Below are 18517 nucleotides of genomic sequence, written 5' to 3'. Positions count from 1 at the left end.
AGCTCAGAGGGGCCGGTGCGGAGCGGGGAGGGCAGCGGCAGGAGCTCAGAGGGGCCGGTGCGGAGCGGGGAGGGCAGCGGCAGGAGCTCAGAGGGGCCGGTGCGGAGCGGGGAGGGCAGCGGCAGGAGCTCAGAGGGGCCGGTGCGGAGCGGGGAGGGCAGCGGCAGGAGCTCAGAGGGGCCGGTGCGGAGCGGGGAAGGCAACGACCGCAGGCAGCTGGTGTGACCCTGGGCAGCCTCTCAGCAGCGTTGAGGCTGCCAGGGAGAAGCTTTCTGAGCTGAGCCTGTCCCTAGGTGCCCTTCTCTGCCCAGCACGGGGCAGCCCCTGGGCTGTGTGGTGATGCCGAGGAGCCCAGTGCTGGGCTGGTGAGGCACAGTGGGGCTGTGCTTGCTCTGCTTGTGGAGCAAATCATAGAACTGTTGAGGTTGGAAGAGACCTTGGGATCAGCAAGTCCAACCATTGCCCAGAGCTCACAACCCCACCACTGCTGCTAAGCCACTGCCACTAAACCACCTCCCTCAGCACCACATCCACAAGTCTCCTGAACCCTTCCAGGCGTGGGGACTCCACCACCTCCCTGAGCATCCCATTTCAATGCCTGAGAACCTTTGCTGGGAAGACTTTTTTCCTCATGTCCAACCCAGGCCTCCCCTGGCATAACCTGGGGCCTTTTCCTCTTGTCCTGTCACTTGTTGCATGTGAGAAAAAGTGCTGGGAGTGGGTTTTGAGAGGACCCTGTCAGGCCCAGAGGAGATATTGGAGTGTTGGGTGCCCTGCTGACAGGGTGTTGGCATCATTCACCTTTGGAGGTGAAGGGAAGAGGCTTTGTGCCCTTGTGTCTTAGGGAGATGTTGAGAGCCTCAGAGATGTTGAGCTGAACACCATGGGATGGTGGTGTTGGAGCCCATGAGTGCCCATGGGAGCAAGAGGCAAGCCCCAGGAGTAGGGAGGAGCTCATGAGAATGGCAGTACTTGAGCCCATGAAAGTCCATGGGAGCAGTGAGCAAGCCCTAGGAGCAGGGAGAAGCCCATAAGAATGATGGTGTTGGAGCCCAGGAGTGCCCATGGGAGCCTTGGGAGCAGGAGAAGACACTGCTGTGGTTTGGAGGGGGCTGAGAACACAGCATCACCTTTCCATCACCCCTCTGGCATGCTCAGCACCATGGTGCAGAGGCTCAGGCTGAGAGGACCTGTCCTTGTCCTGCAACCAGCCACCAGTTCTTGGGTGCTGAAGGACTTCCTAAAAGTGACCAGCCCTGACCTGGCTCTCACATGAGGGTGGGAATCCGAGGCAGAGCACTGATGTGGGGTGCTGGAGAATGAGAAGCTCAGTGTGAGTTGTCAGTGTGCTCTTGCAGCCCAGAGAGCAAGCAGACCCTGAGCTGCAGCAAGAGAAATGTGGGAAGCAGGGTGAGGGAAGTGATTCTCCCCCTCTGCTCCACACTGGTGAGACCCCACCTGGAGTACCGTGTCCAGTTCTGGAGCCCCTGTGACAAGAGGGATGTGGAGGTGCTGTCTACAACTACCTGAGGGGTGGTTGTGGCCAGGAGGAGGTTGCTCTCTTCTCTCAGGTGGCCAGCACCAGAACAAGAGGACACAGCCTCAGGCTGCGCCAGGGGAGATTTAGGCTGGAGGTGAGGAGAAAGTTCTTCACTGAGAGAGTCATTGGACACTGGAATGGGCTGCCCGGGGAGGTGGTGGAGTCACCGTCCCTGGGGCACTTCAAGGCAAGGTTGTACGTGGCACTTGGTGCCATGATCTAGCCTTGAGCTCTGTGGTAAAGGGTTGGACTTGATGATCTGTGAGGTCTCTTCCAATCCTAATAATACTGTGATACTGTGAAGGTATCCAGAGAAGGGCCATGAGGATGCTCAGAGGGCTGGAGCTGCTCTGCTGTGAGGAGAGACTGAGGGAGTTGGGGCTGTTCAGTCTGGAGAGGAGAAGGCTTTCAGGTGACCTTATTGTGGCCTTTCAGTATCTGAAGTGGACTACAGAAAAGCTGGGGAGGGACTTTTTAGGCTGTCAGGCAGTGATAGGACTGGGGGGAATGGAATGAAGCTGGGAATGGGTAGATTCAGACTGGATGTAGGAAGAAGTTCTTCAGCATGAGGGTGGTGAGAGCCTGGAAGAGGTTGCCCAGGGAGGTGGTGGAAGCCTCATCCGTGGAGGTGTTTCAGGCCAGGCTGGATGAAGCTGTGTGCAGCCTGCTCTAGTGTGAGGTGTCCCTGCCCATGGCAAGGGGGTTGGAACTGGATGGTCCTTGTGGTTCCTTCCAACCCTGACTGATTCTGTGGTTCTATGATTCTGTGCCCAGCCCAGAACCCTCCTGCAGGGAAGCCCCAGGGGCTGTGACTTCACTACTGCCCTGGGTGACCTTCAGATGTTGAAGTCACCATCCCTGGAGGTGGTTAGGGAATATGTGGTCATGGCACTTTGGGCCATGGAGCTGCTGAGTTGATGGTTAGGCTCAGTGATCTGTACAACTCTCTGTTCCTACGATGCTAAGTCTGGGTGGGTCATCTTCTCCAAACCCCTTGCAGGGGACCAGGCACCCCAGAAGGAAAGAGCTGCCTGGGGGAGAGCATCCAAGTGCTGAAGGAAGTGGGCTGAGCTGGATCACCTGAAGAGCTGGAGAGGAAGAGTTGTGTTGACAAAGGAGACTTTTTTAGAGCCAGGAAGAAACACTTCAAAGAGAAATGAGGGGAGAGTTGTGGTTGGAGTCTCCTGGGTGGGAAGCCCAGAACAGATTCTTTAATAATGCAGAAGTGATTTCTGGTTTTTTCCAAACTCTGTCTTTGCTCCTGTAGGGATAGTTGGCAATTATGCAAATGTATGCAAAGTATTTTTAGTTTGCTTCTTTGTTTGGTCTACTTTTTAAATGGGAAGGAATGCAGGTGGGAATAAACAGCTCCTGGATTGCTGGCTGCAGGAGTCACTTTGGCAATAGGCACAGGCTGGAACCCAGGAGGTTCCACCTCAATGTGAAGAGAAACTTCCTGGGTCCAGTTCTGGGTTCCGCCACTCAGAACTGCTGGAGAGAGCCCAGGGCAGGCTGCAAAGCTGCTGAGGGGCCTGGAGCAGCTCTGGGAGCAGCAAAGGCTGAGAGCCCTGGGGCTGAGAGCCTGCAGAAGAGCAGCCCCAGAGGGCATCTGAGCCATGCTCAGCAAGAGCTAAAGGAACTGTGGGGGAAAAGAAGCTGTGGCCAGGCTCTTGTCAGTGGTGCCCAGGGACAGGACAAGAGGCAAGGGGCACAAAGTGGCATCCAGGAGCTACATCTGAGCAGGAGGAGAAAGTTGTTTGTTGTGAGGGTGCTGGAGGCCTGGAGCAGGCTGCCCAGAGAGGCTGTGGAGTGTCCTTGTGTGGAGAGCTTCCAAGGGCAGCTGGGCACTGTGCTGCTGGGCAAGCTGCTGTGGGTGCCCCTGCTTGAGCAGGAGGGTCAGACTGGATGATCTCCAGAGGTCCTTTCCAACCCCACTCTGCTGGGATTCAGTGGCTTGAAAACAAGGTGCAAACACCAGTGGCAGACCTCACTGTTAGTGGTGCCCAGGGACAGGACAAGGGGCAGGAACTGGAACCGAGCAGTGTTCCACCTCAATGTGAGGCAAAAGTTGTTTGTTGTGAGGGTGCTGGAGGCCTGGAGCAGGCTGCCCAGAGAGGCTGTGGAGTGTCCTTGTGTGGAGAGCTTCCAAGGGCAGCTGGGCACTGTGCTGCTGGGCAAGCTGCTGTGGGTGCCCCTGCTTGAGCAGGAGGGTCAGACTGGATGATCTCCAGAGGTCCTTTCCAACCCCACTCTGCTGGGATTCAGTGGCTTGAAAACAAGGTGCAAACACCAGTGGCAGACCTCACTGTTAGTGGTGCCCAGGGACAGGACAAGGGGCAGGAACTGGAACCGAGCAGTGTTCCACCTCAATGTGAGGCAAAAGTTGTTTGTTGTGAGGGTGCTGGAGGCCTGGGGCAGGCTGCCCAGAGAGGCTGTGGAGTGTCCTTGCGTGGAGACTTTCAAGATCCACCTGGATGCATTCCTGTGTGCCCTGCCCTGGGTGCCCCTGCTCTGGCAGGGGGGGTTGGACTGGATGATCTCTAGAGGTCACTTCCAACCCCTCCCATTCTGTGATTCCATGGGGGAAGCAGAGCCCTGACCCCCGCTCCACACCCGAGGCAGCCCCATCCCAGAGCATTCACTTGCTTCCAGAGGTGCTTAGTGCTCAGAAGCCACCAGAGCTGCTCCAGGCTTGCTGCTGCCTGCCCTGTGCACAGAATTCAGGTGACCACCTCTGGGATTTGGCTGCAAATCTCCAGGTCTGTGGAAAAACTGGAAAGCTTCAGTGCATTTTTTTTTCACAGCACCAAGGAATGTAGTGGGTTGGAAGGGACTCTCCAAGCTCATCTTGGTTATAGTGGCCTTGGTGGTGTTGTTGTAAAGGTTGGTCTTGGAGCTGTCTTGCATCCCAAACATTTCTGTGTTTCTGAGTGCTGGAAAATTTGTGGAGGTTGCAAAAAGTCGTGGATTTAAAGCCAAAGGAGCAGCCCCAGCAGGTGTCCCAAGTGCTTCCTGCTGGAGCACTGCAAGTTTGCATCACCTCTCCCCCGTGTTTGTCAGGAGCAGCAGAGCCCTTTCCAAGATCATCTCAGCAGCTTTTTGTCTCCTCTGTCCTGTGACTGGGATTTGGAAGCCCCGAGGGGATGCCAGCTCTGTGTCATGAGACTGGGATCAGCATCAGGAGTTTGTCCCTGCAGCTGGTGACTGTCCCCAGCAGGGGCTGTGCTCTGTGGGAGGGAGGCAGAAGTGGATGAGCATTGTGGCTCTGGTCCTGCCTCAAGGATTTAGTGAGAGGAGGATGAGGGTGCTGGAGCTGGCTGCAGTTCCTGTCCTCCAGGAAAGATGTCTGCAATAGCTTAGTCCCGTGAATGCCATGGAAAAAGGCAAGGGCTGCTGGGGACAAGTTGCTGCTGGAGAGATTCCCATTGGACTCCAGAAGAAAATGTTTCCATGAGAACAGCCAGGCTCTGGAGTCGTCTCCCAAGGGAATCACAGAGTGGGAGGAGTTTGGAAGGGACCACCAGAGATCATCCAGTTCAGCCCTGCTGCCAAAGCAGGGGCAGCCAGGGCAGGCCACACAGGACACATCCAGACAGGGCTGGAAAGGCTCCAGAGAAGGAGACTCCACAGCCTCTCTGGGCAGCCTGTGCCAGGGCTCTGGGACCCTTACAGTCAAGAACTTCTTCCTCATGTTGAGGTGGAACTTCCTGTGCTGCAGTTTCCATCCATTGCCTCTTGTCCTGTGCCAGGGCACAAGTGAGCAGAGGCTGTCCCTGTCCCTTCCTTCCTGACCCTCAGCCCTCAGCTATTGACAGTCACTGCTCAGATCCCCTCTCAGCCTTCTCCTCTCCACATTAACCAATCTCAGGACTCTCAGCCTCTCCTCACCAGGCAGTGCTCCAGTCCCTTCAGCATCCTTGCAGCCCTCCCTTGGACTCTCTTCAGCAGATCTCTGTCCCTCCTGAACTGGGGAGCTGGATGCAGGTGAGATCTCATCAGAGCAGAGCTGAGGGGGAGGAGAACCTCCCTGGATCTGCTGGCCACGCTCCTCTCAATGCCCCCCAGGACCCCATTGGCCTTCTTGGCCAGCAGGGCACACTGCTGCCCATGGAGAGCTTGGTGCCCACCAGCACTCCCAGGTCCTTCTCCACAGGGCTGCTCTCCAGCAGGTCACCTCCTAAGCTGTACTGGTGCAGTTTATTGCTCCTTCCTAGGAGCAGGACTCTGCCCTCACCCTTACCTCAGGTTCCTCTCTGCCCAGCTCTGCAGTCTGCCCAAGCCTCCCTGAACAGCCACCTGGCTGCAGGTTTGCAGGGCCAGGAGCAGTCCTCACCCTGCTGCCAGGTGATGTTGTGTTGGGCGCTTGGGCCACAGCCCCTGCTGGGGAGAGGCTCTGGAAGGTTTTGCAAAGCAGCTGCTGGAAGTGCTGCTATTTACCAGCTGACAGCTGAGCCTGGGGAGGGTTTTTTATAGCTTCACACAGTTTGGGGTGTTTTGGGCTGGGTTTTTGGTTGTTTTTTTTTTTTCCTTTTCTTTTTTCCTCTTTTCTGAGCTTGCAATCTGAATGCTGCTTTGGTTTTTATTTTGCTTTGAAACTGTTTCCCAGGCAGATAAAAGATGCTCTGGTTTAGCTGTCATCTTCTGCTCTTCAGATACCTTAGTGAAGGCTTGGCCTGAACTGAGGAGAGAGATGAGAGAATCAGAGAATGGTAGGGGGTGCAAGGGACCTCCAGAGGTCATCCAGTCCAACCCCCCTGCCACAGCAGGGGCACCCACAGTAGGTCACACAGGAACACATCCAGGTGGGGCTTGGAAGTCTCCACACAAGGACACTCCACAGCCTCTCTGGGCCTTCAGCACCCTCACAACAAACAACTTTCTCCTTCTGCTCAGATGCAACCTCCTGGCTGCCACTTTGTGCCCCTTGCCCCTTATCCTGTCCCTGGGCACCACTGACAAGAGTCTGGCCCCAGCCTCTTGCCCCCCACAGTTCCTTTAGCTCTTGCTGAGCACTGCTCAGATGCTCTCTGGGGCTGCTCTTCTGCAGGCTCTCAGCCCCAGGGCTCTCAGGCTTTCCTCACCAGACATGTTGCAGTCCCTTCACCATCTTCATAGCCTCCATTGGACAGACTTCAGCAGTTTCCTGTTTCTCTTGAACTGGGGAGCCCAGAACTTGACCCAGGACTCCAGCTATGATCTCACCAGGGCAGAGTAGAGTCCCTTGACCTCCTTTGACCTGAGATGCCTCAGGTCTGAGCTGCTCCTTCGTGAGGGGCAGCAGCAGTGCTTGGTGCAGGCAGTAGAAGGGGTTGCTGCTGCCTCCTCTCTGGTCCCAAGGGGTTAAAAAGTGACTGATCCTGGGTGTGTGGTTCCCAGCACAGGGCTGTCTGAACTTGCTGTGATGCAGGGATGTCAGTGGGAACAGGGGAGGAGACGACAGCAGCACCTTGCAGGTGATGGTGAGGAGCTGCCCAGCAGGGCACTGGGCTCAGCTCTCCTGTGCAGAGATGCTCTGGCATCACCGAGGCCATCAGCAGCAGAGATGAAGTCAGCATTGTCCCACTCTCTTCAGTGCTGGTCAGCCCATACCTGGGGCTCTACATTCAGTTTTGGTCCCTGCTGTAGAAAAAAGTCACAGGCAGGGTGGAAAGTGCCCAGGCTGGGTGAGGAGTGGCTCAGGAGCAGTCTGGAGGAGAAGTGTCTTGAGAGTGTCAGTTGGTGCCAAAGTGCCCAGCAGCAAGCACTGGTCACTGGCAGCCCAGAGCCAGCTGTGTGCTGGCTGCAGCCAGAGCAGGGAGAGCAGCAGCACAGGGAGGGGATTCTGCCCCTCTGCTCTGCTCTGTGAGACCTCACCTGCAGCACTGCCTCCAGCTCTGGGGCACCCAAAACAAGGAGTACCTGGAGCTACTGGAGAGGGGCCAGAGGAGGCCATGTAGGTGATCAGAGGGCTGGCGAACCTCTGCTGTGGGGACAGGCTGGGAGAGTTTGGGCTGTTGAGCCTGGAGAAGAGAAGGCTCCAGGGAGACCTTAGAGCAGCCTTCCAGTAGCTGAAGGGGCTGCAGGGGAACTGGGGAGGGACTTTGGACAAGGGCTTTGAGCTGGGAGAGGGGAAACTGAGAGTGGAGAGGAGGAAGAAATTGTTTGCAGTGAGGGTGGGGAGACACTGGCACATTTTGTGATTCTGTGATCATCCTGGAGGTGTTCAAGGTCAGGCTGGATGAGGCCTTGAGCACCCTGGGCTGGTGGGAGGTGTCCCTGCCCATGGCAGGGGCTTGGCACTGGCTGATCCCTAAGGACCCTTCCAACCCAAACCATTCTGTGATTCAAAATGAAGGGACAGAGCAGCCAAACAGCTGCTGCAGGACCACACAGCAGCACACAGGTGACTGTGGGTGGCTCCTCTGCACTCTCAGACAGTTAGTGTATTGCATCTGCCAAGCAGGAGACGCTGATGGAGCTGAAGATTTGGGGAAGAACAACCAAATGAGGTCCTGAGCTCAGCCCTGGCCTGATGCAGGATGGCAGGGATGTGGGCCAGGAGAGCCTGGGTTATTGCAAAGGGACACCACTCCCAGATCTTCCCAGCCAGTGCCTGTAACATGCTGCTCAGGCTGCTCCTCCAAGGAGGTGTAACTTAGCAACCTGACCTTAAAAACTCTGCAAGGGTTCCAGCTGGGTCCTGGAAAACGAGAGATGCTAAAAGCCAGCAGGAGCAATTACCTGCCCCAACCTTCTCCTGGGCTAGGAGGCACAGCTGTGCCTGGGGAGAAGGGGAAGGAGATCACAGCATCACAGAATTGGAGCTCCCTTCCAGCCACTGCCAAGCTCATCCAGTCCACCCAGAGCAGATCACACAGGAACACATCCAGGTGGGTTTTGCATATCTCCAGAGAGGGAGACTCCACAGCCCCCCTGGGCAGCCTGCTCCAGGGCTCTGTCACCCTCACAGGGAAAAAATTCCTCCTCATGTTTCCATGGCACTTCCTGTGCCTCAGCTTCCACCATTGCCCCTTGTGCTGTCACTGGGCACCACCCAGCAGAGCTGGCTCCTGCCTCCTGGCACTCACCTTTACATACTGATAGACACTGAAGAGGTCACCTCTCAGTCTCCTCCAAGCTCCAAGCCCCAGCTCCTCAGTCTCTCCTCATAACAGAGGTGTTCCATTCCCATGGGCACCAGTCTGAACCTCTCAGACTCTCCCCTCCAGCAATGGCTGCCAAACTTGGGGACCACACAAAATAAACACTCACACACACACCCCATCACAGCCCCTAGATGTCCCCTGCCCCAGCCTTTGGGCTGTGGCTTGGCTGGGGGGATGCTGGAGAAGTCAGCTGGGCTTGCACCCTGCCTAGCAAAGGCAGCTTGTCCCCAGGGCTGGTGGCAGGGGACCTTGGCCATTGTCACTTCTCTCCAGCTGGCTGCAGACTGGGAGTGATGGAGCTGTCACTTGGGCTCCTGCCTGCAGCCAGAAGGATATTTCCACTCTTGTCAAAAGTTGATGATGAGCCATGGGGATGATTGATGATTGATGAGTGGGGGACTTGAACGTCTTCCCTGTGGAGAGAGACTGAGAGCCCTGGGGCTGCTTAGTCTGGAGAAGAGAAGGCTGAGAGGAGATCTGATCCATGTGTACAGACACCTGAGGGGTGGGGGGCAAGTGGCTGGGGCCAAGCTCCTTTGGGTGGTGCACAGCAATAAGCCAAGGAGCAGCAGCTGCAAACTGGAACAGAGAAGGTTTGAGCTCCACAAGAGGAGAAACTTCTTCACTGTGAGGATGACAGAGACCTGGAGCAGGCTGCCCAGAGAGGTTGTGGATTCTCCTTCTCTGGAGGCTTCCCAAACCCACCTGGATGCATTCCTGTGCAGGCTACCCTGGGGGATCCTGCTTGGCAGGGGGGGTTGGACTGGGTGACCTCTGGAGGTGCCCTCCAGCCTCTAAGGTTCTGTGACTCTGTGATGTTCTCTGCTGCCTACCAAGCCCACCAAAGGGCAGCTAAAGATAGGCTGGCACAGGGTTGGCAATGGCTTCTCTGGGTGAGCTTTAGCACTCCAGCAGGGATCTTTGCTGCTGGGATGTGACATCCTTGAGAACCTCCTGGCTGTGGAGCCTGCTAGGTACAGTGTGACTGCCCCATGGGGCCAGGTAGGTCCTGGCTGGCAGTTGCTGCTGGAGGCTGCTTGGAGTTGTGCATGAGATCACAGAATCATGGAACTGTTTGGGCTGGAAAGGCCTTTGAAAGTCTTCAATCCCAACTGTTGACCCAGCACTACTGAGGACACTGCTGTACCCAGGCCTTCATCACCACATCTCTGTGGCTTTGGAACCCCTTGAGGCATGGGGACTCCACCACCTCCCTGGGCAGCGGTCAGGGCAGCAGTCCCTGACCACTCTGGCAGCAAAGACATTTTTCCTTTTCTTCAACCTAACCCTCTCCTGGCACAGTTTCAGGCCATTGCCTCTGCTTCTCTAACCTGAGACTGGGGAGCAGAGCCCAACCCCAGCTGGCTGCAGCCTTCTCAGGGAGCTGTAGAGAGCAATGAGCTCTGCCCTCAGCCTCCTCTTCTCCAGGCTGCACACCCCCAGCTCCCTCAGCTGCTCCTCCCCAGCCCTCTTCTCCAGACTCTTCCCCAGATTTGTTGCCCTTCTCTGAGCTCACTCTGGCCTCTCAATATCCTTCCTGGAGTGAAGGGCTCAGAACTGATGCCAGAATTTGAGGGATGGCTCCATGGAGCCAGAATGTTCAGATCTCACATCTATACAGGCCTCTGGTTGCTTTGCTTTATCTGATGAAACTCATTGCCTGCAGCTTTGCAACTCGGAAATTGCTCCTCTGAGGGTGTGAATTCTTCCCTTTTACCCCCTGTGATTTGTGTGAGTGGCTCTGTAGGCACCAAGGGGTTGGTAGCACTTAAGATGCTAATGGGGATCTGTGGAGATGGAGCTATAGGCAGGTGAGTTAAAAGCACTGAGATTTACAAGGGAGGGGGAGAAAAAAGCAGCATTTTGAGGTCCCAGCAGAGCCCAGGATTCATTTATGCAGTAGAAGGATGTGCTGAGTTACATCCCTCTCGCCTTGTGCCAGGGAAATGTGTTACAACCCCAGCTACAGCCCTGCTGCTGGGATGGAAAGGTCTCAGGATGCTAATCCTGGATTTGCCTCACTTGTTTGCACCTTGCTGCAAGGCAAACATGGGCCTTGGGGAGGGGAGGGTGGTGCTGGCACCTGCTGCAGCCATGGTGATGCCTGTGCAGGGCTGGGGTACTTCTGTGCCAGCTTCCCCCCCTGTCCTGCAGCCATCCCTGTCCCTGGGTGCTCAGTGACAGGAGTGCTGCAGCAGGACCTGGGAGCCAAGGGTGGACACAATTAATGCAGGAGGTAATCAGTTTATGAACTCAGAGGCCTGCAGATGGGTGCCCATCCCTGCTGCAGGCCAGGGGCTGCCTGGCTGCCAGCTCCTGGGGCTCCAGCCCTCTAGCCAAGCATGGCTTGGGCCAGCACTGTGTGTCTGGTGTCATACAATCATGGAGTTGTTTGGGGTGGAAAAGGCCTCCAAGGGCATCCAGTCCAAATAGCAACCCAACACCACCATGGCCACCAAACCCTGGCCCCAGGTGCCATGGCCACACCTTTCTGGAACACCTCCAGGCATGGGGACTCCACCACCTCCCTGGGCAGCCTGGGACAGTCCCTGACCACTCTGGCAGCATGGAAATCTTTCCTCCTCTCCAAGCTAAGCCTCCCCTGACACAAATTCAGGCCATTGCCTCTCCTTCTATTCCCTGAGACTAGGAAGAAGAGATCTCAAAGGTTGCCCTGAGATCACATTCTGTGATCTACAACCTCCCTAGAGGTGTTCCAGGCCATCTTGGATGGGACCTTGAGCAACCTGGGCTGGTGGGTGGTGTCCATGCCCACAGCAGGGTGATTGGAACTGGCTGCTCTTTGAGCTCCTTCCAAGCCAAGTCCTCCCCTGGAGCGCTGCAGGAGGCAGAAGCCATCCAGGCTGCTCAGAGGGTTTTTTCCCCCTCTCTTCCCCCCTCTGCAGGTCCCTGGACAGAAAGCTGCAGCGGCCACTGCTGGGGAAGTCTCGGACGCTGCCCAGCATCCCGCAGTCGCCGGTGCTGAGCAGGCTGCCCCTGCTGGACTCCAAGACCCGCAGGGACGAGATGCCAGAGCAAAAGCCCTACCAAATGCACCCCAATGGCTCTGAGCACCAGAAAGGCTGCACCGTCCCTTCCACCGGTGAGTGCTGGGCTGCTGGGGGGAGGGGGCCTGCAAAACCTCACCCAGCCTTTGCCTGGATGAGGGCTGGGAGTGCCAGGAGAAGGGAGAATGGTTTTGAGTTGGGAGAGAGGAGATTGGCAGTGGAGAGGAGGAAGAAATTGTTTGCAGTAAGGGTGGGGAGAGACTGGCACAGGTTACCCAGGGAGGCTGTGGAGTCCCCAGCCCTAGAGGGGTTTCAAAGCCATAGACATCACAGAATGAACCAGGTTGGAAAAGACCTTTGAGATCATCGAGTCCAACCTTTCACCTAACACCTTCTAATTAACTAGCCCATGGCACTAAGTGCCTCATCCAGTCTCCTTTTTAACACCTCCAGGGATGGGAACTCTGCCACCTCCCTGGACAGCCCATTCCAATGCCAATCACTCTTGTTGTGAAGAGCTTCTTCCCAACATCCAGCCTGAACCTGCCCTGGCACAGCTTAAGGCTGTGTCCTCTTGTCCTGTGACTGCTAAACAAAACAAAGCACCTCCAATTGGTATGTGTGAGGTTTATTCTGCCCCAGAACCAGCCCTTCTTGATGAGGTTTGAAGGGGAGGTTGTCCCTCTCTGAGCCTGGTACTTAAAACCTTCCCAGTATTTGAGGAAGGGATCATGCCCCTGTGCTGGCACTGCTGAGGCTGTACCTCGAGTCCTAGAGTCAGTTTTGGGCACTGAAGTATAAGAAGGACATTGAAGGGCTGGAGCAGGGCCAGAGAAGGGCAACAGAGCTGGGAAAGGGTCTGGAGAAGAGGTCTGGGGAAGAGCAGCTGAGGGAGCTGGGGGTGTGCAGCCTGGAGAAGAGGAGGCTGAGGGCAGAGCTCAATGCTCTCTGCAGCTCCTTGAGAGGAGGCTGGACTAAGGTGGGAGTTGAGCTCTTCCCCCAAGGAGCAAGTGACAGGACAAGAGGAATTTGGTTGGAGATTGGGATAAATTTCTTTTCTGCCAGAGTGGTCAGGGACTGTCCCAGGCTGCCCAGGGAGGTGGTGGAGTCTCCATGCCTGGAGGGGTTCCAGAAAGGTGTGGCCATGGCACTTGGGGACAGGATTTGGTGGCCATGGTGGTGCTGGGTGGAAGGTTGGACTGGATGAGCTTGGAGGCCTTTTGCAGCCTTAATGATTCCATGATGCCATGATCCCGTGGTGCCATGATTCCACCATCTTGTGTTCTGCATCGTGGTTTGCAAGGACAGTCCTGACTGAGTGGTGGAACTCTACCTGCTGGTAGAGAGCAAACCAAAGTACCCTGCAGGACTTGTAGCTGAGGGAGCATCCACCATGAAGGACCCAGCACCTAGAGCAGTCTTCTGCACCTCCCAGGGCCCTGGATGGTGGTGGTGCTTCAGGGAGCTGTGCTGGGCAGAGGAGATGGGAGGCTGCTATAAGACAGTGGGATGAAGTCCTAGCAGGAGTCAGAGCTGCTGTCAACCTCCTCCTGCTGCAGACATCTCCTCAGAAGGGTGCAGATGTGCTCCTGTGCCATGGTCCCTCTCTGCCTGGCTGCTCTCCAGCCACTCTGCCCCCAGCCTGTAGTGCTGCTTGGGTTGTTGTGGCCAGAGTGTAGAGCCCTGCACTTGGCCTTGTTCAGTCTCATCCCATTGTCCTCTGCCCACCCATCCAGCCTGGCAAGGTCCCTCTCCAGGCCTCTCCTACCCTCTAACAGATCCACACCTGCTCCTAGCTTGGTGTCATCTGCATTTGGTGTTTAGGTTGGAAAGGACCTCAAAGCTCATCCAGTTCCAACCCTCTGCCACAGGCAGGAACACCTCCCACTAGAACAGGTCGCTCAAGCCCTACTCCAGCCTAGCCTTGAGCACCTCCAGGGAGGGAGCAGCCACAACCTCCCTGAGCAACCTGTTCCACCTCTGGATCCGCTCCAGCAGTTTGGCGTCCCCAGAGCAGGACACAGCACTGCAGGAGGAGTGTCAGCAGAGCAGAGCAGAGCAGAGCAGAGCAGAGGGGCAGAAGCTCCATGCCCAGGCCGCTGCGGGGGCTGCTGCGGGGCTGGGCGGCTGGCTCGCTGCGTTCCTCCGCTCGCCGGCGCAGCGCTCCCTGCCGCGGCCCCGCGGCGCTGCGAGCTGCCGCTGCCAGCCCGGAGCTGGGCTGCGATTGACGTGTTTGTGCCTGCGATAATCACAGCTTTCAAACAGCGGCTTCTCTGTTGTACGAGGTGACATTTGGAGAGGAGCAGCAGCAGCTTATTAAAGTGAAAGGAGGGGAGGGAAGAAAAGGGATGGCGATGGCAGGTGGAGCCGTGCTCCAGGGATGCCTTTTTGTTGGGATTTTTAAGCTCTCTACCTTTCTCTTCCTGCCTTTTGTCCTCTTGATTTCTGCTGGCTTCCATTCAGGGCCTTCAGATCCACTGGCAGCACTTGGCACACGCTGAACTGTCCCCACACCTGAAAGATGTTGAGAAATAGGCACTTATTTTGGGGCCACTCACTCCAAGAAGGACATTGAGGGGCTGGAGCAGGGCCAAAGAAGGGCAGCAAAGCTGGGGAAGGGTCTCTCCTGACGGCTTTGGTGAGGTCTCAATCGATAAGCAGTTGAAATTGAGCCAGGGAGGTGCCCAGGTGGGCAAGAAGGTCACCAACAGCCTGGCCTGGATCAGCACTGGTGTGGCCAGAAGGAGCAGGGCAGGGATTGTGCCTCTGTGCTCAGCACTAGGGAGGCCACAGTTTGACTACTGGAACCAGTTTTGTGCCACTCACTCCCAGAGTGACACTGAGGGGCTGGAGCAGATCAGAGAAGGACAAGAAAGCTGAGGAAGGGTCTGGAGAAGAGGGCTGGGGAGGAGCAGCTGAGGGAGCTGGGGGTGTGCAGCCTGGAGAAGAGGAGGCTGAGGGCAGAGCTCATTGCTCTCTGCAGCTCCCTGAGAGGAGGCTGGACTGAGGTGGGAGTTGAGCTGTTCCCCAAGGAGCAAGTGACAGGACAAGAGGAAAGGGCCTCAAGTTGCCCCAGGAGAGGTTTATGCTGGCTATGAGGGACAGTTTCTTCCCCAAAAGGGTTGTCAAGGCCTGGCCCAGGCTGCTCAGGGCCGTGGTGGAGTCCCCATGCCTGGAGGGGTTTCAAGGCCATGGACATGTGGAGCTCAAGGGCATGGCTCAGTGGTGCCCTGACTGTGCTGGCTTGGTCATGCTTGGACTGGAGGAGCTGCAGAGGTCTTTTCCAACGGACTCCTTTCTGTGGCCCCCCAGGGGATGCCTGGCGGCTGGAGGACGACTGTGCAGAGCCTCCGAGCGCCCCCCGGCTGGGCACGGCGGTGGAGGATGCCCCCTTCAGCTACTTCCGCACCCGCTCCTTCTACATGAGGAAGAGCCTGTCGGTGGACAACCACCTGGGGGCCCTCAGCTACGCTGTGCACCCGGCAGAGACCAAGGCCGAGCGGGTCAGGACCAAGCTGCGGCGGCAGTTCGTGAGTACCTGGGCGCCGTCCCCCCCGCGCCGCCCCCTGCGCCGCCCCCTGCCACCCGCCCCTTCCAGGCAGCTTCTGTGCCAGGCAGTGCCAGCATGGGCTGCCCCAGCCCGCTGGAGGAGCGTGGTGGCAGCAGCCCCACTTTGCCCCCGTGGTGGTAGAGCCCCATCCTGCCTGCCCGGGCAGAGTTTCCTCCCGTTGCCCTTGGGTTGTCAGCGGCTCGCAAGTGGCTGTTGCTCAGGGGGGTGATGCATGCAGTGAAGTGGAGCTCCCTGAGTGCTGCTGTCCAAAGTGTGGCACAAGGTTGGAAGGAGGAACTGAGTTTTCCTGTCCTCTGCCTCACCTGCAGAAGCAGCTGGGGCCTTTGGAGATGGGCACAGTGAGGGGCTGGGGTGAGACATGAGCTGACACTGAGACCATAGGGCAGCTCAGCCCCTTCTGGCCCTTGGGAGCATCCTGGTGATGGGACAGGGGGACACACATCGGGGCTGCCCTGCAGCTGTGAGTGACTCTGATCAATGTTTCATGGGCTTTGTCTCTTCTCTTTCCTGGAGACACCTGATCCAGGGTTTCATCTGCCCTTCCTCCTGCCTCCTTACCGGCCCCGGGCTTGTAATGAGGGCTCAGGTGTCCTGGTGCTGAAAAGCCCTCGGTGTTGGTTGGAGATGGCTGAGAGCCTGGGCACAATGGGAGCAGGGCAGGGGTGAACCCACAGCCACACAGCCCAAAGTGCTGCCAAGAGCTGCTGGCCGAGGCCGTGGTGCTCACCTGCTGCAGGGTTTGGACAGACACCACTTTGGAGACCTCCTGTCCCTAGAGCTAACTCTCTGCTAGCACAGAGCCTGGGTCGCACAGCCTGGAGCTGCTGCTGCTGTCCCTGGGCTGCTCTGCAGTGGTCTGGGAGGGGGCTTGTCCCCTCTGCTGGTGCTTGGGTGATGAACCTGTGAATAGAGCTGCTCCCTTCCTCCTCGGGGGGACACTTCTGACCTCAGCAGTGTGGTGACAGCCACGGTGGATGCTTGAGAGGGTGAGTCTGGGGGAGCTGGTCACCATCCTGGTGCCTCCTGGTGCTTGTGAACTGCCTCTGTGTGAGCTGCTGCCCTGGGCTCGGGGAGCAGGTGAAGGCCCCAGGGGTGGTGACGAGCAGAAGTGGGACAGAGCATCCCATGGGCATCTGGAAGCTGGTGGAGGGTTGTGCGATGAGATGGACCTGCCGTGGGGTAAGAGGTGCACAGCCACTCCTGTCTCCCAGCCTGCATCTGCTGCCCCAGGCTGCACCCAGGAGGTCACTGAGGTGCTGGGACTGTTTCTCCTGCAGACATGGTCTTTCAGTCTCCCTGTGAGACCTGCCACCCTTCCACAGTGAAGCTGGGTGCAAAAGGCACAGGAGGAATTGAGCCTTCAGCCCAAGCAGTGTCCTGCTGCCTGCACAGAGAAGGGCTATGCCCCTGCGGTGGGACAACCTTCTGTCCCTGCACCTCTGTACTGTCTGCAGCTGGTTTACTCTGGCCTTTGATCTCCTGAGGTTTTGGGGACCTTTAGCTTTCCTTGGTGTCACCAGGCAGCTGCAGCATCTTTGCAGGGTGGGGTTTTGTCTTGCTGTGTCATTTCTGGTCTGTTTCAATAGCTGAAAGATGGTGTTGGTGTGGGCTCAGCTGCGGGACTGTGACCTGCTGCCCACACCACTGCTGATCCAGGCCAGGCTGTTGGCATCCTTCTTGCCCACCTGGGCACCCCCTGGTTCATCTGGCAGCTGATCACCAGCAAAGGAGAATGTGTTGCAGCCCACGTGGAAACACTGAGCCTTGCCCCCTGGCCCCCGGGGTCTGCCAGGCTGTAGAGGAGTCTGGGATGCTGGGTTGCTGCTGAGGCCTCCTTCTGCTTCCTGGCTGGTGTGCAGGGAGCACCTCCAAACGCTGCCCCAGGCTGTCCCCTGCCCACCCTGTGTGTGCCTGCTGAGGGTGGATTTGCCCCAGTCTTGCAGCTGGTGGCAGGTAGCTGCTGTCCCACTGCAGGCATCTGCAGGATCTTCAGGGAGGGATTGCTGGGATTTGCATAATTGGAATTGCAAATGAAGCCCAGAGCCGGTGGCTGTCAGAAGAGCTCTGCCTCTAATGAACCTCCCCGAGGGCTGGCAGTGCTGGTGACATCTCCTCCTCTGAGGCAGGAGCCTTTGGTTGCATTGGCATCTGCCTGTCACACATCTGCCTTGCCCCTCTGGGTCCAGCGTGGCCATGCTGTGACCGTGGACAGTGGTGGGTGGCCATGGCCAGGGCTGGGAGTGTGCTCTGAGACCTCTCACATGGGTTGGTTTTTTTGTGTCGCTTGATGATGGACTAGGAACTGTATCACAGTATTATTAGGATTGGAAGAGACCTCACAGATCATCAAGTCCAACCCTTTACCACAGAGCTCAAACTGGTTTGGGGTTTGTGCTCAGGAGCAGGAATGGCACCTTCCATAGTGTCCCTCGCCTGGGAGGAGGAAGTGAGTGGTGATGGCTGTGGTGAAGCATCTGGTTGTCAGAGGCAGAATGAACCCTGTTAGGCTCAGTGTTAGCTCTGTGGAGCCCTGGGGGAGTTCACCCAGGGCTGAGCCACCATCTGTGGTGGCTGCTGGGAGACAGACAGTGCAGGTTACAGCAGGACTCAGAGAGAATTGCTGCTCTTTCTTCTCCCCTCTGGGTTCTGGGGTGGTTTGTGTCTAGCAGTCATCCTGGTGTTGCTCACAGCTGCTGAGCTGTTGTAAAGAACCCAGCTGAGCAAGTACTGCAAGTCCTGCTGCTCCCTGAAGAGGAATCATGGAATCATGGAATGGTAGGGGTTGGAAGTGATCTTCAAGTCCAACCCCTCTGCCAGGTCAGGGTCACCCAGGGCAGGTCACACAGGAACACACCCGGATGGAGCTTGAAACATCTCCAGAGAAGGACACTCCACAACCTCTCTGGGCAGCCTGCTCCATGCCTCCAGCACCCTCACACCAAAGAAGTTTCTCTGTACAAGTCCTGATCAGCTCTGGGGCTCACTGAAGCTGCCAGCAGTGCCTGGGCTGTTGAAGAAGACAGGCACCAGCTGTTGTGTGTCCGTTCAGGCTTTCTCACTGCTGTGGATAATGGCCAGTGCAGTAGCTCCTCCTGGTCCTGGTGGACACTGCAGTGATGCTGGGGAGCTGGGACACATAAGTCTGTGCAGGAACTGCTTCATCTCAGTGTAGCACCAGGAATATCCCAGATGGGGCTCTTGGTGCCAGGTGAGCCAGGTAGAACCCAGAACCACTTCTGCTTAGTGGGACCAA

General features: G+C 57.1%; 1 protein-coding gene across 6 annotated transcripts in view; it reads left to right on the top strand.

The window, feature by feature from the left end:
* Positions 1-18517, top strand: part of LOC135180580 (ankyrin repeat and fibronectin type-III domain-containing protein 1-like) — a 250354-nt gene that overhangs the window by 61147 nt on the left and 170690 nt on the right. For all 6 annotated transcript variants that reach the window (XM_064153127.1, XM_064153126.1, XM_064153129.1 and 3 more), the window contains 2 exons: positions 11592-11788; positions 15006-15223. In XM_064153127.1, the coding sequence (XP_064009197.1) occupies positions 11592-11788; positions 15006-15223 (415 nt within the window). The remainder of the gene's footprint in view (positions 1-11591; positions 11789-15005; positions 15224-18517) is intronic.

Source organism: Pogoniulus pusillus, chromosome 13 (genome assembly GCF_015220805.1).
Source record: "Pogoniulus pusillus isolate bPogPus1 chromosome 13, bPogPus1.pri, whole genome shotgun sequence".
Classification (NCBI taxonomy): domain Eukaryota; kingdom Metazoa; phylum Chordata; class Aves; order Piciformes; family Lybiidae; genus Pogoniulus; species Pogoniulus pusillus.
This window is presented reverse-complemented; position numbering and strand designations above follow the sequence as displayed.